The 24361-nt window shown below is 39.7% G+C and overlaps 1 protein-coding gene across 5 annotated transcripts in view; it reads left to right on the forward strand.

Moving 5' to 3' along the window:
* PDE8A (phosphodiesterase 8A) overlaps positions 1–23715 on the forward strand; it is a 160093-nt gene extending 136378 nt beyond the window's left edge. For 3 of the 5 annotated variants that reach the window (XM_075100479.1, XM_075100476.1, XM_075100480.1), the window contains exons 9-22: positions 610–698; positions 1941–1992; positions 2093–2135; positions 3102–3179; positions 4464–4534; positions 5184–5348; positions 7956–8004; positions 8250–8385; positions 11083–11281; positions 14080–14297; positions 15160–15292; positions 18925–19089; positions 19993–20122; positions 20897–22372. In XM_075100479.1, coding sequence (XP_074956580.1) covers positions 610–698; positions 1941–1992; positions 2093–2135; positions 3102–3179; positions 4464–4534; positions 5184–5348; positions 7956–8004; positions 8250–8385; positions 11083–11281; positions 14080–14297; positions 15160–15292; positions 18925–19089; positions 19993–20122; positions 20897–21006 — 1638 coding nt within the window. In that variant the 3' untranslated portion in view covers positions 21007–22372. Of the gene's footprint in view, positions 1–609; positions 699–1940; positions 1993–2092; positions 2136–3101; positions 3180–4463; positions 4535–5183; positions 5349–7955; positions 8005–8249; positions 8386–11082; positions 11282–14079; positions 14298–15159; positions 15293–18924; positions 19090–19992; positions 20123–20896; positions 22373–23342 lie in introns of those variants that run through there. The other 2 variants (XM_075100478.1, XM_075100477.1) reach the window with 2 other exon arrangements.
* The last annotated feature ends 646 nt before the right edge of the window (positions 23716–24361 follow it).

Here is a 24361-nt window from a genome sequence, read left to right on the forward strand (position 1 = left end):
TATATTTAATGTTAACCAGTGATAAGTCTTCCCAACTCTACAGGAGAGACAATGCAGTCCAGAAATTAAGGTGGACAGGTCAGCATAATGGTTTCTCATCAACCTTTCTGTCCTGTGAGGAGTCAACACAGTCAGGGAGAAAGTCAGGCAGGTCAGCGTAGCAGTCCCAGACATGTGCTGTCTGGTCCAGGGGCAGGGCAGGGGGGTGCCCTGCACTGTTAGAGCCTCTGGGGGACTCTTGCTCCAGGCAAAGGGCTGGTCCAAGCCCCTGCTCTTGACAGCATCTTTGCCAGGTCTCCCCGCCAGTGACCCCCAGCACCACTGAGGAGAATATGTGATTCTGATTCCCACAGCACCTGAGGTTTGGCTGTTGCTGTCAGGGCACTCAAAGGCTGCCCCTCTGGAAGTTCTCTGTGCATTGGCAGCAACACAGTGACCTACAGGTTAGTTACAGGGTGACCCATAGGCTAGTTGCAGGGAAGAAATTTGAGGGTTAGCACAGTTCAACTAGCCCTGACTGGTTTTGTATTGTAAGACAGCTTTCAAAGAAAAAAGGTATGAAGCTACAGCTTCTCTTCCTGTTTTGTCTGAACTTCCTTCCTTTTTCAGGAATGGCAAGGAATGTACCATGCGAAAAAGAAAAATGGAGATAACATACAACAAAATGTGAAGATACTACCTGTCGTCGGACAGGGAGGGTAAGTATGAAAGCTAAGGTGGTGATTTAGGTCTGAAGCAAGGCTTTCAGCAGACATTGGATTATCCTGTTACTGAGTATAAGGGAAACATGCAAGGAAGGGAGCATCAGACCTCTGCATGTAATTTCTTGGGGCAAAATCAACTTTACATGCTGTGTGCAGGGAAAATGAAATTCTCCCCAAAAAGGAGCCAAAGATCCACATGTGCTCACTTGTGACTCTTACTCTTCTAATACTCCCTAAAGTGCAAGGGCACCCTTCTCTCTTTCTGTGTGCTGTGTTGGGACCACCAGGAACTACATCCTGTTCCACTGTGCACCTGTGCTATGTTCCTCTGTATTCACCTACTAGTGCCCGTTGCCAAGTGTCTTTATGTGATGAGGTTACTGTGTGCTTTGATTCCAGTCAAAATTCAAGCATGTCTTGATTTTTGTGCAACTTCCACTTGGTAGAGCATTCAGAGCACACAGGTATATGTTAGTTATCCGTACCTTTATGATGAGTCCTTCTATACTATATTGGGAACGAAAGTGGATCGGGTTGCATGCCGTAGTAGTTTCAAAGCCCTCTCAGGCAAAACAAACATTAATTAAAAGCACACCACATTATCTTCCAGACTAGGCTGAGACAATTGTTTAGAAAGGTGCGTCTTCATGAAGGAAAGGCTAAATGCAGCTTCTTCATGCAGTTACTTCCTAAAAAAAGTGGGTTTGGTTTGTTTCATCCCTGGAAGTAATTAATGTTCTCTATTCTCCATCAGTAGAGTAAAAACATATTTTCAGCTTAAGATGCCAAATTTGTAAGACCAATATGTATTACATACATTGCTACTTATAGAACAACCTAAGCCCATTTGAAGCTAGCTCAGAAAGTTTCCTGGCAATCAAGGGTGTAGTTTCCAGTTTGATTGCTCTCTCCCTAAATCCTATGGAAGGTTTTGATTGTTGGACTGCATTGCTGCATGTTTTGCATTTATATCATACCTGAAACGTCCTATGGTAGCCCAGAAGAAGCTGGGCAGGGGACAGAGAGAAAGAGGGGGAGACAATCTTTGCAAAACATGCTTCCATTTTGTATTCCCCATCACATGCAGAACTGTGGGGTTTTTTCATTCCCAGTTGAGCCTTCCTGCTAGAACAGGATTCTTCCTATATTAATTTGTTGCTCTTACCCAATCTGTGTATCAGCAGTGCATTACAGTGAGGTTTGGATGGGAATTAACATGTTGTTTTTTGCTTACAGAAAGATTAGACACTATGTGTCAATTAGTAGACTGTGCAATGACAACAATAAGGTAAGTTAAAATAGTCCTATGCTTGTTTTAGTTTGAGTGCTAAATATTACAAAATAATGGGAAAATTCTGACTAACTGGATTTCTCATACTAAATTGTAGGCGGAGAAGACATGTGAACGTGTTCAGGCTGAATCTCAGACAGGTATGACGCATCTCTTCTGTCCTAATAAGCAGAGAACGTAACTAGGGAAAGAATAAAGCCCATTGTTAGTGATCTGACTGAAAACCACAGATGCCCAGGACAGTCTGAACAGTGCTATTTAGCTAGAGATAAGCTGGGAATCCAGTTCAAAAGGCAGGAAAGTAAATACAAGCCCTCTCTACCTGCCTCATTTGTTTTAGAAGTGATATAAAGCAAACCACCCTTGAAAATGTAGTAATAGGACCCTAACTTGGTATTGTGGGATACACTGCTGGCTTCAGTGTCACATTTCAGTTGTAGGTAGTGGATCCCTTTGACAAAATTAGAAATAAGAAGGATGCTGTCTAGATGTCATGTTGTTGTGGCTGGTCGATAGCTAGTGGCATGTATGTTTATATTGCTTTTAACTGTATTGTGGGATATTTGCATGTGGATGGAAATGAGGATGACCAACACTACCATTCACCCTCATCCCAAATATCAACAGTTCAGTTACGACATCCTTGGCAACCATGCTGCAGGTGCTTGTTAATTGTAGCCTTGGTAGCACAGGTTGTATCTGCTGGAGTCTATAAGGGACCTAGGATACATGGCCTAGTTTGCTAGTGTGTAGTCTACTTTTGTCCACCAGTTCTTTGTGGCAGTTCTTACTTGAGTGAGCTCAGGTGTGTTGCACAAATTGTATTTACAGTTAGAATTGTGTCACTGTGTCAAGAAAGCAACTTTTTCCTCCACACTGTTAGATCCCTTCTGCAAAAACACTTAGGCATGTTCTGCCAGAGAGTGTGACTGGGTTCATGACAGTGTAATTGGGCGAGAATTTAAAAAGAAGCTTTCATTGGCTCTCATCTGCTGAAGCATTGTGGATGTCACTCAGCTGCTATCAGGCTTCCTCTGTGTTTCAGTTCCTTTAACATACATCTTAGGCACAATATATGTAATTGTACAATATCATTTTCTCCACAGATATTCAGACTTGCAGACACAAAGACAGGAGGAAAGGATCACTAGATGTCAGATCCACAACGTCACGAGGGAGTGATGGTATGGTAAACACATAGATATTTCTGATTTCTATATATATTCAGATTTTTATGTGCATACATACATACACATACAAATATAGGTAAGCATCAATGTGTATATATACACATACACACACACACACACGAATAAAATAGTAAGTCATCAATTCATGAACAACTTTACATTTGTCAGCCCCATTTTTCTTCTCTTGAACTACTTTGAGTCTATTTTGGAACTGGTAGAGAACAGAAGGCTACCATCCTGCAAGGAAGACCTTAAAAGATACAACACAGATACTTTCAAGTACAAACAGCAAACTCTAAACCTAACAGTTTATTACATTTCTTACCTCTTCTCTTGATAAAAGTATGAAGATAATTTTTAATGAATTTTATTTTCTTTTCACTGTGTTGTGTTTTCCTTCATTAGATCACCCCAAACTTGATAGCCAAGTCACGCGTACAAAACTGTTACTGATACTTACATGATTTTGTTAAAGCATACATCATTACAGTCTACACTAGTATACACTAGTGTATACACTAGCAGCATACACTAGTGAAACAAGGAAGTACGTCTGTGGCAGTGAGAATACAATCATGCTCCAGTATAGCAAAAATAGCATTGATTCTTTTTCTTAAGAGATGCTCAGCACAAAGAGTAACAGATATGTGTCTGCATTTTATAGGTAGCACAACATAATTACACAGAAAAATCCCATCTTGGCCTTTTCTCTACAGAACCAAAATTGCTAAATGATATAAAATATTTGTTTTTCAATTTCCAATGAATGATAGGCCAGAACCTCTGCTGTTTTAATTTGGCTTAGCTATTTTCACTTCAGAGGAGCTTCACTGATTTACCTCAGCTTGGAAGCTGACTCATTATGACTTGTCATGTTGCATTAGGCAGCAGCAGAAGATACATCTGTAATAACCTAAGTGCAATAGTTACCTACCTGTGCCTGCCAGTTTATACACACACACATCCGTATAGACTTTTAACTGAGTTTTTAACTTAATGTTTTAATTAGTTAAAATAAAAAAAACATGGCCATGATTTTGCCAGGCTGTTACAGCTACTTACCTCTAATGTGGGATAACAGTAGTTCAGCAAGCATTTCTTTGTACCTGTGTGTCCTCAGCATAACGAGCATGTGTATGCATTCTGTAGTAGATTGCCTCTGAAAGGCACAGCAGGGTAAGCAGTTCAGAAAAATGAATCAAGATTTCTTGGCTCAATCCTCCTGTCATGCCTTGTCGCTGAAATCAGGATACAAATTCTGCTTTGTTTTCCACATAGGCAGCTCACAAAGGCGGCACTCTTCTATGGCCAGGATACATTCCATGACTATTGAAGCACCCATCACCAAGGTAATGTGCTGTTGTCACTAGCTGTTGTCAGTTGTGCTGTACTGGCATACTGGGGCACAAGGCTCCAGTACGGCATCCAGACTGAGGAGCAAGGCAGCGCTAGCCTCTGGTACAACTTCTTCCCCCATTCCACCTGCCCACTGGTGGAGCTCCAAAGAGCCAGATGCTCTGAATTAAGTCCTCCCAAGCCTGCTTAGTAGAGAGCCCTCCATGTGGTCAGCCATTGCATGAAGCTTTTTAAGGACTTTTGCCTATGTGAAGGAGGGGCTAGAATTCCTCCTTCTTACTTATGCATTGTAAACTGCCTTCTGAAACCATACAAGGATTTGGCAAAAATCAGCTCCTTAATAAACTGAGAGAGGCAAATGGGAGAAGGTTATATTAAATCAATTCAGAGACATTTTGAGGCTGTGCCTTGAATGGGAAAGTCATTAGTAAGACTGCTGTCTTCAAGGCTGCAATCTTGTTCCCAGAATCAGTAGCAATCATCAGTGTTTTAGTAACATCCCTTTCATTTTGATTCTCCCACACATGGATTAAAGTTGTAGATCTTGTTTATTTGCTGTGAGTTTTCCATAGTAATTGATGAGTGTCTCTTGCTCTTTCTTAAATCACTTCTAAATTCAAAACATGTCTAATGCTAAACCAGGTGATAAACATCATCAATGCTGCACAAGAAAGCAGTCCCATGCCAGTTGCTGAAGCTTTAGACCGGGTTTTGGAGATTTTAAGAACCACTGAATTGTACTCTCCACAACTGGGGACAAAAGATGAGGATCCACATACAAGTGACCTCGTTGGAGGGTTAATGACAGTAAGTACATACCGCCACAAACAGCTGTTTAATGTCCCAGTGCCTGATTTTCCCAGTTACTCGATCTTTATCATCTGGCATGTGTTTTGACTCTACAATGCCAAATTTTCAGGAAAAACTGCACATCTCTCTTTGTGGATGTTTTTTCCCCTACATTAAGAATGTAGCTCTGAAAACTGGAAGAAAATTGAAGCGTTCGTTTTGCTAGAAATGGAAAGGAAAACCAATCATTTTTTCAATGTGATTCATTTTAGAAAGGTCTAGATGGGAGACAAAGAAAGAAAGATAGCCAGACGCTTGTTTCTATTAATTAGGATTAGAATGGCATGTTTCAGGGGCTTTTCAGTGTATAGAATGTATGTGTTTTCAAAAGAATGCAAAATATATTTTTTGTTGTGATTTCTTGGATTATATTTGTACCCATAGATGCTCACAGAAAGATCAGAGTGCTTTGAGCTAGAAACTTGAATTAAAACACAATCATGCTCCACAGAACTCATAATTTAAATAAATAGGGCAATAAAAAGACTGAAGGCGGCATGTATTATGTTGGTATGTTATGAAAAGAGGAATGGGGGCATTGGAAAAAGCATTGCACCCAAAGTTGAACAAAGGGCATGTACTGAAGCAAGAATTGTACCCAAACCTTCAGAGCCTGGAGTCTGACCCTCCTGATAATAACTAGATGAACTTGGATGAATGTTTCCTGTTCCTTAAAGGGTATGTGTTCCCATTAGTCTGTAGATTGCATATAAAAGGCTACCCCAGGAAAAGATTTGACAGTGTGTTGGACGCAAAAAGGCTCACAAGATGTGAGCTTTTCAGAGATGTCTCTGGGCTATTATCATTTCATGCTGTAACTATCAAAACGCCTTTGCAGTATCTATCAAATCTTCAAGCAGTTTACATATACTTTTGCCTTTTAAAATATGGCAGCAAATACCTAATCAGGAAGAACGCACGAGAGACTTCAAGAATACCAGGTGAAGACCTGAATGGTTTGTATAGGGTTGAATTTACTAGCTCAGTAGACAAAATATATTCTTACCTTAACTATAAAAACACAGGAAGAATATTGATGCATATAACCATTAGAGTCTCAACGTTAATCTTTTCTCCTGCTGAATACACATAGTCCATAAACTCAACTGTCTTCTCCTTTTTGTGGATTGTTGATTCTCACATAGATTTGTATTCTGACTGTGTCCCAGAACACGTAGGTAACAATACTACAAAACACAAAATCCTTACTAAAAATAAAACAAGGGCAATTTTATGAAAAAATAGAAAAGCTGAGAAAATCCATTTCAGAGCATAAGGGTATATGGTATAGTATGAGTTTTAAATTATCTGGGAGATACATTTTTCCAGCTAAGGGTCTGTTGAAAACAGAATCATATTATTCTATTTCATGTTCAGAAGTTATGTCTGAGTAGGGGAACAAGTAGTAGGTTATTGGATTTGAACTCTCAAGCAGAATTCATGATGGGAAGGGCATTTGGAGTTCAAAGATGGATTTTCCAGTTAGAATTACACCTGCTATTTCAACTCTTTAAAAAACTAATCTTTGATTCTGAATGATAGACAGCATCTGATGGACTAAATATTGGTGGTATAGCAGTGCTATTAAAAAGTCACTGAGCCAGTTATAGGAGTAGTACTCCCTTTCCTTTTAAATCACAAAACTCCAGACTAATTTACTTACAAATGTGAAAATAAGAATGAGATACAACAATTCTTTTAAGTGCAGACTTTGCATGTTCAGATATAGCATCCATATTTACTTCTGCTCTACTTTGGGTGCATAACATTTTTAGTAAGGTGCTTGCAGAAAGATTTTTTTTTTAATAACAGGTTTTTTACATCATGGGATAAACATTAATGTGCAGTAACTAACAGCTGTATACATCAAAAGACCAAGCAGTATTTGGGCCCCAGCATTTAGATTAGCTGAAAAGTAAATATTAAATATATCATCCTGTTAGTTTTAATCCTTAGTCTCAGTTTGCACATCTAGGCATCATGCCAGAATTAAGCCTAGGAGGCACTGAATTGGAGAAGAAACAAGCATACGTTCTTGTTTGATAGAAGGGAAGCCTCAGAGTAATTTGTTGTTCTGCAATCCCAGAAACAAATCGTGAGATTCTTATGCTGCTGAGGTGACCTGACCTGCCAATACCAGGGGGAGGAAAGCAGAAGCATGTCTCCATCCATTCTCTCCCACCACCCACCTTTGCTTGTTGATGGGAAGTATGTGGACATTCTGTGTCTGGTTTGTGACACTCATCCAGAGCCTCTGTGTGTGTTGTCCAGACAAAGGTGGATGTGAGGCTGTAATTCCAGACCTCCATCTGCAGCTGAGAAATTTCACTTTTACCTGTCTGAGTTCATATTGTATCCCATATCTTGCAGTTTGACATTCATTATGAACTATATGTAAAACAGGCAAATCTTAACAGTATACCCAAATAAGAGAGAGGCAGCTTTGATGACTGTGACAGGTTGCAGTCAGGCTTCTCTAAAGTCATTGTGCTACTGTTTGGTGTCATTGTCTTATAGACCTTTTGTATAATACCCTGCATCTAACTCTCAACTTTTCTTGAACAGGATGGTTTACGAAGATTATCAGGGAATGAATACATATTGTCAGCAAAACGTAAGTTTTAATTTGGTGGTTACTGAGATATTAAAACATGTTAAGAAATTTAAGAAATGGGAAATGTGATCAGGTGTTCTTTTTTATAAACATTGTTTTATTCTTTTTTATAAGCATTGTTCTGCAGCATTACTGAGCTTTACAGAAATTGGAGTTGCCAGGCATTACTACAGAAAATAAAACTTTTGAAGTAAAAGGGTATCTCAGGGTTATTAATAGTGATCTGAAAATATATTCCTCAACAGAAACTCATCAGGTCGCTGGCAGTTTGATCTCTCCAATTTCTCTCAATGACATACCCCCACGGATTTCACAGGCAATGGAAAATGAAGAACACTGGGATTTTGACATCTTTGAACTTGAGGCTGCCACCCATAAAAGGTCAGTAAGCTCAAGAGCTAATAAATGGAAGTTGCTGAAAACTGACTTAAATGTCACCCTGTAACAAGCTTTTTAATTCCTCTACCTGTGCTTTTAAAATATTAATTTCTCTACCTCTGCTTTTTTACTTTTATTTTCAAAGTCAAATGTTTGAAATTTTCCCATTGTCATTTGTAGTTGTCCATGAACCCATTAAATATCTTCTGGTTTATCATGCACTATTTTCTGCAGATACCCAGTGGATGTAAATTAAGATTATGTATCTTTGATATGGTATAATAACAAAACAACATCATTTTAAAAGTCTTCCTGTTCCGTTCTCAGTAATAGAAAAGTTCTACAAATCAAATTGTTGTCTTTTGGGATTCAAATTCAAATTATGGCCAACTACATACAGAGTCAACATGCTGTCTTAATTTCATCAGTTGATACAGATCATGTTTTATTTTCTCTCCATGTAATTGGGTAATTTTTATTCCTAAACAGTTCAAATACAGCTTTTCAGCAGAATTCCCATTGGCTTTCTCTGGGACTAGAGGAAGGTTTTTAATCTAAAATCTTGGCAGGCTACCTTTTATGTATAAGATTAACTGAAGAATATTTACTGATTAAAAGTCGTGCATACCAATTTCCATCACAGAAGTTTTCAAAACCAGATTGGCAGTTTTGATACACTGTACTTCATTAGTAGTAAATGCTCCCACTAAGACTGTAAATTGATCTTTCTGTTTAAATCCTTGTTTTTATTTTCGGATGCCTAGCAAAAGTTCTCCTTGGGTCTAGTTTCATGTGTCATGCTTTGTTTTAGCTTAATGCTTCTATGAGACACTAATTTGGAAGCTAGACCCTGCAGTGAATCTTAAACCTTTGTTAAAATCCCAGATCTGAAAGAACTTTAAAAGGTATTCAAAAGCAGTGTCTAAGAAAGATACCAAGCATTTAGTTAACATATATGCACTTCATTTTTAGACCACGGTTTTATAAGTCAAAAGTGTGGACAGAAAAAAAAAAATGAGGTTTTTATTCTTCTTTAAGGTGATTTTATTGTAAGTGAAGAAATTTGCATCCAGTCGCTTTAGGGTTTTTTTTCCTTCGCTACATTTCTGATCCTAATGAAGTGCTATAGATACAGTAATTTAAAAAAACAGTCAATATTTATTCAGTCTGTGTGATTTACGACATTTAATACGCACATTGCAGTAACTTAAGAATTAATTATCCCAGCCAACATGCATGACATCACCAGATAGGTTTTTCTCTGTTCTTATTGATTTGGAGAGACCACAGACTCTGTGGTCTGTCCTCTCACTAAAGGTATTATAACCATGATTGCTTCCTGCTGTGTTTAAATAAAGGCAATTCATTTATTAAGAGAATTAAAGTGATCTTCAATGAATCACAAGTATGAATATGCTATTACTATTGTCTTCAAGTCCAAGCAGACTTATGGTAGTAAAGCAAAGATAATTCATTAAATCTAAGCTTTAGTGTGTTACAGTTAACTGACACAGAAACCTGGAGAGACCTTTGACAGTGCTACATGGCAGGAATTAGGGGGAATTTAACTTCAGTATGTTATGTTTCTAGTATATGGCACAGTATTGCTGAGTTTTTTTGCCAAAAGATGTACATCCAACTCCAAATGACCTCACCTCACCTTTCAGGTGCAGCTAAAAATCAAAGAGCTTGATGCATCTGGAATCAAGCAGCGAAGTGAGATGCCAAAATCAGGGTTTAAGATCTATTTTTAAGAATCCACATTTGAAAATATTTACTGCTATACCTGTTCTTCTTAAGCAAAGGATGTATTGGGCAAGAAAACAGGGATATTAACTGGGTTCGAAAAAAGGCTAGTGGGCTAAAACTTGATATTTTTTTCTTTTCATTTGCTCCGTTAAACATATTGCACTATCACAATTTTCAGATTAGAAATATTCTGTACTGCTGTTCTGGTCTTCATTCACCTGCCAGTGATCTGGGTTTAAACTGTGCAGTTTGGCAAGAGTACTGGAATACAGTGATGTTGGCTGGTTTTGGAGACAGGTCTCTGACTTGGTTAACCTGAGGGTTCATCTTATAGTCCTTATACTTATAGGACCTTGTAGCCTTCTAGAAATGGCATACTCTGGCCTGGTCATTTGCTCCCAGAATACCTCCATCTCTCATCCTCTGTTGCATGCATAGTCAATGAGTAATGGAAGCCTGCAAGAGTGGGTGTAAAAGAAATGGAGCAGATCTGCAGTGCAGAAAGAATAGTGATTGCAGCATTGTATAGTATAGATATAATTAATCTAACTGTAAGCAAGCTAGTTTAGGAATCTGTTGCAGCAGCAAGATTACCTCCTTCCTCTCATGCGTAGAGTTTAGTACTTGCTAATTTATCTCATTTTGACTACAGTATACATTTACTCAACATAGACTCTGCAAACCTCAAAATACTACTACATGTCGTACAGCAGCAATGTAGGCCTTTTTATTACTCCTGGAGGTGTAAGGAACTGTCAGGGTTCTGAGAGTGCGCACATGATGGGTAGGCAGAACATTTCTACAGGTCTGGATTGTAATTCTTAACAAGTCCTTATACCTAATCTGACATGTCATTGGTTAAAAATGCTGAATAGATTCATACTATTGATGCTAGGTAATACTCTTTCAATCTCATTTGTTTTAAAACTTTGTGTTTATTTTTCTCAACAGGCCTTTGGTTTATCTGGGTCTCAAAATATTTGCTCGCTTTGGAATCTGTGAATTCCTAAACTGTTCAGAATCAACTCTGAGATCATGGTTACAAGTTATTGAAGCTAACTACCATTCCTCCAACTCCTACCATAATTCTACTCATTCAGCAGATGTACTACATGCCACTGCTTATTTCTTGTCTAAAGAAAGAGTAAAGGTGAGTCCACATTTATAAGAAATAGTCTAGGTGGGAAGTACAGGCGCGATCAGAGGAAGATCTATCAAAAAAAAGTTGCCAAGAGCCAAATGTCTACCTAATTTGGTAACTCTGATGTCAAAGAACTGGGCTGCTTTACGTACATTCTAGGACCCCTCTTATAAATACATGGAAGGATGGACACTAATATTACAGGAATTGAGCTATTCTTGATACGAGAATAAGAAACCCTCCTTTTAAAACAAAACTTCTTCATATAGTTTAACTTTCTCAGATAGGTAAGCTAATGACACAATTATTTTTGTGATGGTACATGCCAAATACAGACTTAACACAATAAATCACTATCTCTTATGCCTTGTGATGGTCATTTTGCAGAAGACTCCCAGGACAATATAGGCCTGAAATAGGTTTAGTGCTTCTGAAGCTGTGTCATACACTGCACGAGATGCCCTGAGGCTTAAAGAGACTACATTGGAGGAGAGTATTGAAAAAGATTACTTGTTGAAGTTCCTTGTACCATAACACCTACTGGCATATTAGAGCCACTGACAACCAGAAAAAATCACAGCAACCTTTGTTCTCACATGCCCAGAGGGCAGACTGGAGAAGGGGAATTAAAACAGTGCTTGCATGTGTATGCAGTGGAGTGGTAGTACATATTTCTGAGTTGCACTTTTGGATAGGAATTCCTACCCTGAAATGGCCTGCCTAAGGATAGTGCTAGTGATGGGCACCTTGCTGAGACATTTGTGACTGTAAACCAATCTTCTGACAGATCATTAAAACTGTAATAAGTCCCTTAACCTGGAGCTGCAGCTTACTAGTGTGCTCTCCAGAAACTGTCTTACAAATACTATATGCCAAGTGGAAACAGAATGTCACTGGATATTTCCAGCCTCTGATTTGCCAGAGGTTTAGCTGGTCTTCCCAAGAATATCTATGAAAAACAGACAAGATCTGGACTCCTTTCAATGCCACAGAAGCAAGACTGCCTCCTCCTTTTCCAGAATGTTATTTCCATTCTGCTGTAGGCATAGGAAGATAAAAAATGTTGCAGCAGTAGAAGGGGCAGATTCAACGTTCAAAATTCTCTCTTTATCTTTTCATTGTTACAGCCCAGCTGCTTTTGTGTTGTCCAGAGTTCAATTTAACCTAAATATAGAAGGCCAGGTCCTGCCACTCAAGTTCACACTGAGGGGATTTTTTTTTAGTAAGTTGAACTTGGTTCTTGCCTGGGAAAATTTTCTGGCTCCCAAATTGAAGCAATATTCTCAGAATCATTTCCACTTCTGTGCCACAGGAGTTAAGATGACAAAATTAGAATCCTTGACCTGAAGTTGGGGGTAAAGGTGCTGTAAATCCCTGTGAAGTTTGTTATCAGACTTGGGAAATAAGCATAAGATACACTGCTGTGATCCCACAGGTCAAGTATTCTCCAGTTTCTGGCCACTTCCCATCTGCACAGGTCTTTCAGCCAGACTGAACACTGGTCAGTGTGTCCCTCTGAGGAGAGTCTGTTCTAAAAATCTCTCTCTTCTAACTTCATACCACAAAAATAGAATCCCATGAGCAGCAGCTGAAAGAAAGAAGGAAGAAGCTAACACACAGCAGATAGTATTTCAGGCAATGCTTACTATGAACCTAGAGTAGAAATAATTCTTTGCCTTTTCTTGTCCTCCACAAGACCTTCTTGACAGTCCTCAATGAATAATATCCTAACTCCATCAAAGTCAAGTCACTGCGTTAATTTCAGGAGGTGTAAAGTAGTGTAGGGATTGTCTTTTCACCTACCAAGTCTAATGATTCTGAGCTGTACTGTCAAAGCCAGTAGAGAATTTGGACCTTAAATTCAAACTAATTGGAATGGAAATTATCTGCCCTGCTCCCAGATTCAACTGGGAACATTTCTGCTCTTGTGTCTCTTTCACTTTATTAACATTTTTAACGTAATTGTTTTGTATCTGTGATCCTTCACAAAAAGCCAACATAAACACAGCATGAAGGCTAGTTTCCAAATGTGTACAATATATTCCTGAAATGCTTGGTTCTTTTTCTCCTTTATGCTATTAACACAGTATTAAAACTCAAGTATAAAACCTTAAAAGTTGAGTAGTTGTTTATTTCATTATAGGGTAGATATAATTAGACATAAAGCAATGACCAATGTAAGTAGACATAAAGCATGGAGTACAGCACACTAAGAGAATCAGAATCTTATACAGAAAGTATAGAACAGTGTGTCATGTAATTTTTCCACGGATGTAAACCATCAAGGATTCTTCATAGAATTCATATTAGCTGTAGCCCCAGGACACTGTTATTATAGAACTGGATATACGGGAAACATTCCTTACAAATTGTAAACCTAGCCAGCATGTAAGTGGAATGTTATTAGGACACATTGAGTTTCCAATAGAAATGAAGGGGTCTGTTGGAAATAGAATGATTTTTAGCAGTATTGGTCTTTTTTCCAAGCCAAATACCCTAACTCCAAGTGAAGGTGGTTTCTGTGTTAGAAAACACAAACTAATATATTACTCTGCATTTGTTTAATTGGATGTGCTTTGTCAAAGGTGTGGCTAAAGTAAAATTCAAGAGGCACAAAATGGCCAGAAAAGTCATACAGTGTTCAATGAAGCTTATAATGAATTTTCCATTGCTCTGTCTAGAACATCTGACCCTTACTGATCTGCAGAGTTCAGGCTTTTATTCCTCAGCAGCTTGGCTTAATCTTATGGACAGAGTAGGGTTTCTAATGAGTCTGCCAGGAAAACGAAGCATCCTTCTATTTTCAGCAAACTTTGGATCCGATTGATGAGGTTGCTGCACTCATTGCTGCCACAGTCCATGATGTGGATCACCCAGGAAGAACAAATTCTTTCCTGTGCAACGCTGGCAGTGAGCTAGCAATTCTCTACAATGACACCGCAGTGCTGGAGAGCCATCATGCTGCCCTGGCTTTCCAGCTCACCACCCGGGATGACAAATGCAATATATTTAAAAACATGGAGAGGTAAGCTTAAAACCCAGGGTCCTTGTCTGCCCATTAACATCACTCACTCCCTTCTTTGTGACATAAGATAATGCAAACAAGCATCCCAGAAGAAGGCAGTGCCTTGTGGATAACTGTCCGTAGTCCTTGTGGAAGTTTGCTTCTAAAACGGTAGAGTCCTTCTGCCTGTCTTGCACAGACTTAAGAGTAATCCCATTATTCCAATTCCTCCTGTGGATAAAAAGGCAGACCCTATCTAAGGAACTTTGTGTAAATCCTAATGTTAGCAAGTCTAGAAGAATAATTTTGTAGCCTTGGATATAGAGGACAAGCTATGGCTGAGTGGGTAGTTTGCTGGGTAGAACAAGGATAGAAAGAGTCACAGAGCGTCGGTCAAAAATTAAATGCCTTGTTGCAATGGGAGAGACAGTGAAGGACCTGTTGTTCTTCTTCCAGCCCTAGAAAGGCATTTGGGGTGAGGATGTGACCATTGCCTTGGCCCTCTCAAGACACAGCAGAAAAGTATTACTGAAAACTTGGCTGGGGCATAAGCCACTGCTGAGTGTCTATGCTACAAGCCTTGGGAACACACTGGTGTGGCATGTCCTGGCAGCCCTCCTGAGTAGCTGGAGCCTTTGTTTCTGCCCCACTCCTGCACTGTTTCTCCTAGAGATCCAGTCATGCCTCTAGCACATATGTCTCTGCACACCAAAGGGTACTTCATCCAGCATAGATGCAGCTGCCCAAGCCTTTATTGCTGTTCTTTCTTCCCCCAGCACCTCCCTTCAATGGAAATGGTCTATAGCATTTTTGTTAGACTTGTTTCAGCAAGCAGCCCTTTGTGAACTAGCCAGCGTTCTTAATTGTTTCCTTCTTTAAACAGGAATGAGTATCGAACCCTTCGCCAAGCCATTATTGACATGGTCTTAGCAACAGAAATGACAAAGCACTTTGAGCATGTCAACAAGTTTGTCAACAGCATTAATAAACCCTTGGCAGCACTAGAAGAAAATGGGGTAAGTGACACTGCAAGTCCTCCTTAAAATGACTAGGCAGGGACTGGGAACCCTTGGCTGTAGGAAATCCCCACATGGTAAAGTTCATCAGAAACATGGAGAAAGAGAGACTAGAAATGTGCCTTTCACCTCTGGGTTTGAATGCCCTTCTGCTTAATGGGTCATCACACATTTTGAGGGTAAGCGGGACTCACTTGGATCCTATTAATATTGCAGTGCTGTGATATTGTACTTGGGACCAGAACCTTGGGCTATATATCTTCCTGTTAAAAATGCCGTTTGATTAACCCAGTTACTCCCATGGAGAGAGTGTTAGTGGCAAGACTTGATGTTGTTGTTAGCCATTTCTGCAAAGGACCCAAGATTTGCCTCAGAACAGAAGCTGAATTACTCCCTCACTCACAACACGAACCGCTGGTGGTGCAGCATAAGGGCAGGTATATTGACTGCCATATGGTGTGTTCTCTGAAAATGAGGGCCTTCAGCCTTCAGCACTGCCTGGCAGCATTCATGGGTTTTCTGCCTACTTTCTTTTTTAATCTTTAAAATAGATGATGGTTGTATTATGTATCATATAGACATAATCAATAGCCATCTGGAACCCCATGGACACAATGAAATTGCCTGTTAAGAACTCAGTCTGAAAAACCACACCAGTTTCAATAACAGCTTCAACCAGCAGTTTTGTTGCCAGTAAGAGCAGTGTATAATTTTGTTGGAATGGTTTTTTGCAAAGAGAAGAATTTTCAGAAATGGTTATAATAAAGTTTGCATTGGTGGCAACATCCTGTAGGAGCTGTAATGGTTTTCTGTATTTTCTTACCATGTTTTTTAGAAAGCCACATTTATGACTGTTGTGTGCAATGGGGGAGGGCAGTCAGTTTATTATCTGAAGGTGGGAGAGGCACAGGTCTTGTTCCTTCACCCATCAGAAGCAGACTGGAGCTTAATTGGAGGAGAGTACCTTTGTCCACAGGAGTATATGCCAGAATTAGCTTTGTTCTTGGCACCCAGCAATGCTAATGAGAACTATGTAAATATGAAGCCAAAGTCCCCGTAGGATACTGGTTTTAGTGACTATACTAGGAGAAATGCTGTTAAGTCCTCACTTGGACAGCCTCTCTGGGTGAGCGTAGCAGCATTCAGTGTAGGAGGGGAAGAGACATGGAGGAGAACAAAGAAGCTGCTGCTGCTGAATGTAGTGCACCACACTGTCTGACCTTGTGGAGTGCATAACTCTCTAGGACACCTGGTCCTGCTGGAGGGCTCTGTACTGGCCTGGCTTGGTGCGCAGAGCCCCTCCTTCCAGCCCCAAGAATTGGGATCCAGCAGTTTTTTCAGCAGCAGCATCCATCCAAAGAGCCAAAATCATCTTCTTGCCTGTTATGGAGAGCTGAATAGCTGTTGCTGCTGAAGAACAGGGCTTGGACCTGTACAGTCAGACAGTAAAAACAAGTACAGTGACATACAGAAATCAAACAAAAGTTAATTCTGCCCTTGAGCCCCACGGGCTGCAGCGAAATAAACTGCCCTACAATGCATTTGCAATTCATAGCAAATTCTGCCCAAGGGTGGGAAGAAAGACAAAAAGTATATAATTTGTATTGAAAACAAGAAGCAAAATGTTTCCCTTCTTTTGGTTGGGAGTTTCTCTGTTTAGCAGGTTCCTATTAAAAGGCCTGTAATGTGTGAGTGGGAAACCAAATCATTTGCCATGCTTGTTACCAGCAGAACAACACTGGCAGGTCCTCTTTCAAGTCTGGTTGTATATCTGGTTGCAGCAGCAGCATGTGTTTCCTGGCCTGGTTTCCAGTCATGGCGGTGAGTCAGTGTAGTGTTTGCAGGCTGAGCTGCCAACCGTGTATTCCAAATGGGACAGTTCCACTTATTTCTTTTATTTATTATTTTTATACATATTTGTTCAAAGAGCCATGCTGAGAAGCTGCTCTGTTTGTTTCCTTTCTTCTTTTGTTTCATAAACTGAAAAAAATCCTTTCCAGCTCCAGCATCCTTTATCCTCCCATTTCCCTTCATGATGTCACCTAAGCCTATGACAGGAAGCCAACATCTGACATGCAGAGACACCTCTGCACTCTGAGCAGGATGCTGGGACTAAGCACAGTTAGCACATTTTATTCCCAAGACATCTGCATCCAGCAAGTAGAATTGTGCCTTCGTTTGAACAGATCACAGAAGTGAACATCCTTTCTTGATTCCTGGTGGTTTACCTACTAGGATATTCTCTGCTATGTGGAGATGTATGCACCTCACTTTGTTTCCTCTGTATTTTCCCTTCCACTTATCTAAAAATGAGTGAAAAGAATTGGTTTGGGAGTCTCATTTTGGTGTTAACTGTGGAGCTGGTGTTTCTGAGCCACTATACTAACAAATACTATTTTTTTTTATTGGCAGTTTCTTCCTTTAGGAAAAACTTTCTTCCCCACAAGAACTTTCTTCTGAAAAATATGTCCTAATAAAAGATCATTATGTTTCTGCTGCTTTGTATCTCCCTCTTTGTACAAAATACTGCAGGAACTGATGGCACATTATTATGATTATCATTATCGTTACTGTTGCTTCTTCACTGCTCTGACTATAGACCAAGATCTTGTTAGGTGCCAGAGAAGTCTAGTATATTCCTTGCTTCGAAGAGTTTCTATTCTGAGTAGACGGTGTTGTAAATTTCTGTACCTACCCATCCCTAAAGAGTCAAGTAATAACGTTGTATTTTGGGTAATTTTTTTAAGATATTTTAATCCTGAATCTCTGTCCTTTGGAAACTTACTTCATCATAGCTCCACAGAAAATAGCTTCTAACCTGGATCATCACAGCCTTTACTCATGTTAGCTGTATACTGGCTCCAAATAAACAAGTACCATTGACACGCTTATATGTGCAGCCTGGGAACCCAATATAAGCTGTGTGTGGGCTGAAAACTTTCCTGGACTTGCAGAGGAAAGATGAGGCTGTTCAGAAGCATGTTTCTAATATATTGCTTTAATACTGACAAACTCTCAGAAAGCAAAATTCCCAGTCAGGTCAGAGACTCATGGGCTAACGTGGGTCCAGTGGAAGGGAATGAGGAGCATGCCTGGGAGGCAATGTGGGATCTGACTCTCCTAATAGTAGCAGTGCTGTCAGAATGATTGATGCTCATGCTGGCGAGGTTTGTGTGCAGAGGATGACCGTGCATCTCGGGTCAGGCCTTTTTTTTTTAAACCAGCTATTCCACCCTTAATGTGCAAGTCCATTAATCCTTGGATTTCGGCAGAGATTTACATTTTTCTGCCTACACGGTTCTCATCACTATGTGTGTAGTGATGAATGGATCCTCTCCACACTTTTAAGGAGGCAGTTAAGGCATAGAGGGATTAGACGACTTGCCCAAAGATGACCAAGAGATCTGTCACAAAGACGGTGACTGAATCCAGAAACTGGAGTTCAGTGCTAGTTCAGAGCTGTGGCTAATATTCATAATCCCCCAATAAATTCAGTTGGACATCAAATATAGTAGCCAGTAGCAGGACTGATCCCTGTAGGATCTGCTGAAAGCATTCCCAGGGCACAAAGCTTTTGAGTAAGTGCACAGAGACCTTGCTAATGGATTGCTTTTAATTCCTAAATGTTACAGAATAATGGTGATGGAGAGTCAATCAAAACTGTTCTCACGTCTCCTGAAAACCGTATCCTTATCAAACGCATGCTGATAAAGTGTGCTGACATTTCCAATCCATGCAGACCCATAGAACAGTGCATAGAGTGGGCTGGACGCATCTCTGAGGAGTACTTTGCACAGGTAAGACAGCTAAAACGGGCTGCTGAAATTCCAGGTGAGAGAAGGGTGCATATACTGTTAGTGTCCCAGAACATCTAAGGCTGCACTACATAATGTGAAAAATAACAACTTTTTATTTTAAGTGATGGGATATTACTCATGCTGATACAAGACTAGATGCCTTCAGACAGATGAAAGCTGACAAGTTCTACAGTGCAGTTTTTGAAAAATTTAAGCTTTCAAGTTGTTCAGTTTGGAGCTGAGTTTTGCCTGCAAATGCATTCCCATCACAAGAGGCAGAGGAAGGGTGCCTTCTGTGTACCCACATCCTGGCTATGCCTCAAGAATAGGATCATCAGGTCCTAGTGTTAGCATGGGACAGTACTCGCTCCAAGAAATGCTGTAAGACCGTAGCACACTGTGCTTGAAGAAAGCTTTCAGAAGGATGGGGAAAACAAGAGGGCAGAGTCATTATTACAGATGATAGAAAAACACTGCAGCTGGGCCTTGGTACCTCAAGAGGAGAAGAGGAGGACAAAAAAGATATTGTGCCATGTCTGAGGTGTACAGATTCCGTGAGGCTTCCATCAGAGACTGAAAATGGTTGAGCATCTTTTAGCTCCAAAGCAGTCATAACTTAAGCAGTAACATGTGAAGTTACTTAGGGTCAGCTTTGTGTGTAGATGCAGAAGGTAAATGTATCACTTTGTGGGAAACACTGGAAGGCATTATTAGTCTGCTGTTTTGCTGAAACCCAGACAACTAGGTGCTTAAGATTAAATTGCTGCTTCTTCAGATTTATTCAGGTTCCTCTGTTTATTTAGCAGCTGCATGCTCTAGTCAGTGCTAAACAATCTGCTGCTAAAAGAAGCCCATTAACAGAATGTGTCTTAGGTGAATAATCACAAGAGTGGTTTTTTGCAGACTGATGAAGAAAAGAGGCAAGGTTTACCTGTTGTGATGCCAGTTTTTGACAGAAATACTTGCAGCATCCCCAAATCCCAAATATCATTCATTGATTACTTCATTACGGATATGTTTGATGCCTGGGACGGTAAGCAAAACTCTGCTGTATCTCCTGACAATAACTATTTTGCGAACATTTGAAAGTATTGTGATATAAAATTGCTTTCTTATGGCTCCTAAAGAAAGGGGGAGAAAAGGGAAGATTTCTGCAGTTTGAGTAAGCTTAATAACTTCATTATTGCTTAGAAGTATTTTGGTACTGCTACAAGCCATTCTCTCAGCTTCTCTTGGCTTCTCTTTAATATATTAGATTCAGGCAATGTTTAACTTTCTTCACTTTAAACTTGCTTCTCTGTAAATGGAGAACAGAACATATGCTCCTTGATAGCACTTTAGGCACAGTCATTTTGTCCATGTTAATATCAGTTATTCTTCAAGACAAATTTCTACAGTCTGGAGACTGCTTGGGGGAGCAGCTATTTCCTTCCAAGTGCTGCCTCCATGGTAAAAGTGGTCAGAAATGTGACTCTCCTGAATGCCAGATCATGACATGTGACTGAGATTTGATGAAGTAGAATAATTACAAGCATAATTAGCTATGCCTTTCCTGGAAAACTGGGTCCCTTTGCTGGAACTTGGAAAACCAGTATTAAGTAGACTTACAGAACTGTTCTCAGTGGCCCGAGTGATACATGAGTGATGAGAGCTATACAGCCAAAACCATTTCAACTATCAGTATAACAGATTTAAGCTTTCTTACTTAACACAGTTGCCCAGACATTTAAAGTGATACTTAAGCAGACAGAATCATGTGACACTCTCAATTCTGCAGACTAAATACACTCTGCCCTTTCTTCCCTAGCATTTGCAGACCTGCCAAATTTGATGCAGCATCTGGATAATAACTTTAAATACTGGAAAGGACTAGATGAAAGGAAGCTGCGGAGCCTTCGACCACCACCACCAGAATAGCAATTAGACCATGGTGTGTAATTTACTAACCAGATGCCTATTTATTCAAGCTCACTTTTATTCATGTGATTTCAGATTTGTTTTGGTCTCTTCAGTATTACAGTAAGGCTAGCCCATGTGCTTGGGGAACTTTCAAATTCAAGAGAACATGAGGTCAGCAGTTGACTTCCACAAAACTACCATGTGTGGACTCCAATGAAATAAGCCTACCAAGTGGAATTACACTGGATTGCTGCAGTACTTGTACTGAAGAGGGTTTATTAGTGAACATATTTTTGTGAAATCTTCATACCAGTACATGAAGCTGGAAGACCTTGAAGAATCCTCATAAAAAGGACATTCCCTAGAAGATTTTGCTTAATCCTCAATCTTGCAAGTGAAAAAGAAATATCTATTAATAGAAATTCACAGCTTTTATGAGAAAGCTACATGCTTTTTATAAGCACTTAAGACAGTTACGTAGAACAATCAGACATTTAAAATGCAACTCTGAAGGAATTTTTGATCTATGAAAAATAGATGTACTCTATTTTTTCACATCACAGAAGGTGCAATCATTCACTTCTGAGCACTACTGAAAGTGAGTTCTCTTTAAAAAAATTTAGTAGCAAATGTAAAAAATAACACAAGAATTTTTGAGGTTGATCGTTAGCATCTATGATGATTAAAATGATATGTTTTATTTATTTTGTTAGATGTTCAATATTTTCTATGAATTTATAAATACTTAAAAGCCAAAGCCAACTTTAGATGCATTACAAATTTACATGATTCATACTCATTAATATACATTTAATTGATGTACAGACCTTTTATTTTCATAATGCAAATACAAAATACTATACAATGATACATTTTTATTGCACTGTAAGGATAGATGTGTATGTTTAAATATTGTCTGATTTATGTTAATTAAAATAAGTTTTATTGAAAAGGTCTCACTTGAGAATAGTAGAATAAACAATAAATGTATACTGTCTGAGCACCAGAACTGCAGTAGTTCTCCCACAAACCAGTGACAACCACCTGATTTTCCCTTGGCTACAAAAATAATATGTTGGAACTTTTTGTTTTCTCCCATGAAACTTTATGACTGAATTCCCTGTCAAAGTCTGCCTTATTTTATATGGTATTTCTACAAAGCATTCCACAGCATATGCGAAGAGGTAATACTAAACATCGAATGAATTTCAACATTTTATAGCCTATGTATTTTCCTCTGCCATGAAAGAAACAGAACATAAAACCACCAACAAAAACCTTTGACTCAAGAAGTTTGTAAAGGCTGTGTACCTTCACAATTTGAATGAAACCTTCATAGCAAACACCAGAAAATAATAAAATGTATATTTTAAGAAGTGTCAAAGGTCCTAGCCATTTCATTTGAAATATATATTTACTTTGTAGTTTGAAGACTAACAGATAAATCAAATCATTTTAAAAATAACTGGGACACTTGCTGTCTGGGGAAGGGAATAGTTGAGGGGGTTGGACTGACATAATGGTGATGAAAGGTGGTGTATGGCTGGCAGGCCCCTCAGCTTGTGGCTGGCCCTTGGTAAGCCCATCAAACCCTTTTGTGCCCTTTGACAAGTCTCTTCACAGCTAAATGCAATGCCATGCTGTATTCCACTGAAGGACTAGAAGAGTATCCTGTCAGCCTTTCTGGTAGGCATAAAGGGGCTCCAAAAGCACTGAAAAAATGGCTGACTGTTGTCAGTGCAGAACCAATTGACTTTAGCAACATTTTGACCATTCCTGAACAAGCAGAAGCAGGGGAGAGGTGGATGATGCAGGGGACTACAGCAGTAGAGCCTTAAAGCAGGTAACAAAGGAACAGGTGACCTCTCCAGGTGTTACCTGTTTCTGTGTTTCTCCTTCATCTCCAAGCCAGTGAGACTCATGGGCCACCACCTTTTGTAGCTCACTACTCTTCATGTTTGCATTGTACCTTTCTGCCAGTGCTGCCCTTACCTTGCTGTGTGCTCTGCCTTCCTACATAGAATTTGGGTTATATGCTGTCAGGGCAGGGGATTCCCTTTCATAATTTCCTTTAGTTCATTGATGTGTGTATTTTGCCTAGGCTGGCAGGGCTCAGATCCTGCCTAGGAGTGCCCAGGGGTTCTACAATCGATACTGAATGAGCAGGTATATTTCCATTGAAGACTGAAAAAACCCAGTATCCTATTTTCAAAGGGAACATGCAAGGAGAGGGAGAGTTGGTGCCAGATACATTTTGTTTTCCTGGCAATATTACACTGTGTTTTGCTATACATGCACCTATTATAATCAACTGTAATTTGCCACCTGGCGTTAATCTCTTCTATTGCATGCAGGCTCCTGTGCCTAGTTCAAGGAAAAGCTACCCTGGCTCCATTAGAGGGAAGCTGTATCACACCATCAATATCTCATCCACTTATCTGCTGTAATGGGGGTAGGAGAGGAAAAGTAACAGCATATGGGCCCAGAGAATGTCTGCAGGAAGGGGGTAAAAATATTTCTTCATAAGCATAGTTAATATTCTGGGTTACATTAATGAATGGTAAAAGCAGTTAATTTAATCTGCTATAAAAATGCCTGATACATCATTATTGAAAAGATGTGATCAATATGATTAATTCCCTGAAATTCACACTGCATCTTTAATGTCATTACTTGGAGTGTAGAACTGTGCTAATCCACCCTCTGTATCAGCCAGATTTATGTCCCTGTCAGTGTACAATAATTTCACTTAACATAAAACACTGATTTGCAACCACTGAATGCAGCTCTGTTCATTCTGTTGTCCATCTAAATTTTGCTGTTGCCCATCTAAATTTTGCTGTTGCCAGGGTCATTATAATTAAAGTCTGGAATGACTATGCCTGGTCCTCACCTAAGAGCTCTTCCTTCTTTAGGTCTCATCTCATCTTTAGAGCTTCTCTCTAAAAGCCTTCTGTGCAGTGTAAGGCTGTGCAGGTTCAATGGAGGCGATTCCAGGCTGCTGCCCATGTGGCAGGAAGGGCCTTGCTGTGAGCAGCAATAGCTCTGATGTGATATTTATCAATCTAGGATCCAGATGACTTTGGATCCCATTGTAAATTCTTCAGCCATTCCAGATCCCCTTCCTTTCTTCTCCAAGATTACATAGCAAGACTGTATGCCCTGTGCTCTGAACCCTTTCCAATTTAGTATCTCTTCCTGTGCTTTTGTATAGAATCATAGAATCATTAAGGTTGGAAAAGACCTCTAGGATCATCAAGTCCAACCATCAACCCAACACTACGATGCCTCCTAAACCATGTCCTGAAGTGCCATGTCTTTTGAACTGTCACTCAGTGATGGAGCTCTGCTTGGGACAGGAACCATGGCTTTA

This window comes from Phalacrocorax aristotelis, chromosome 7 (assembly GCF_949628215.1).
Source record: "Phalacrocorax aristotelis chromosome 7, bGulAri2.1, whole genome shotgun sequence".
Taxonomy (NCBI): Eukaryota; Metazoa; Chordata; class Aves; order Suliformes; family Phalacrocoracidae; genus Phalacrocorax; species Phalacrocorax aristotelis.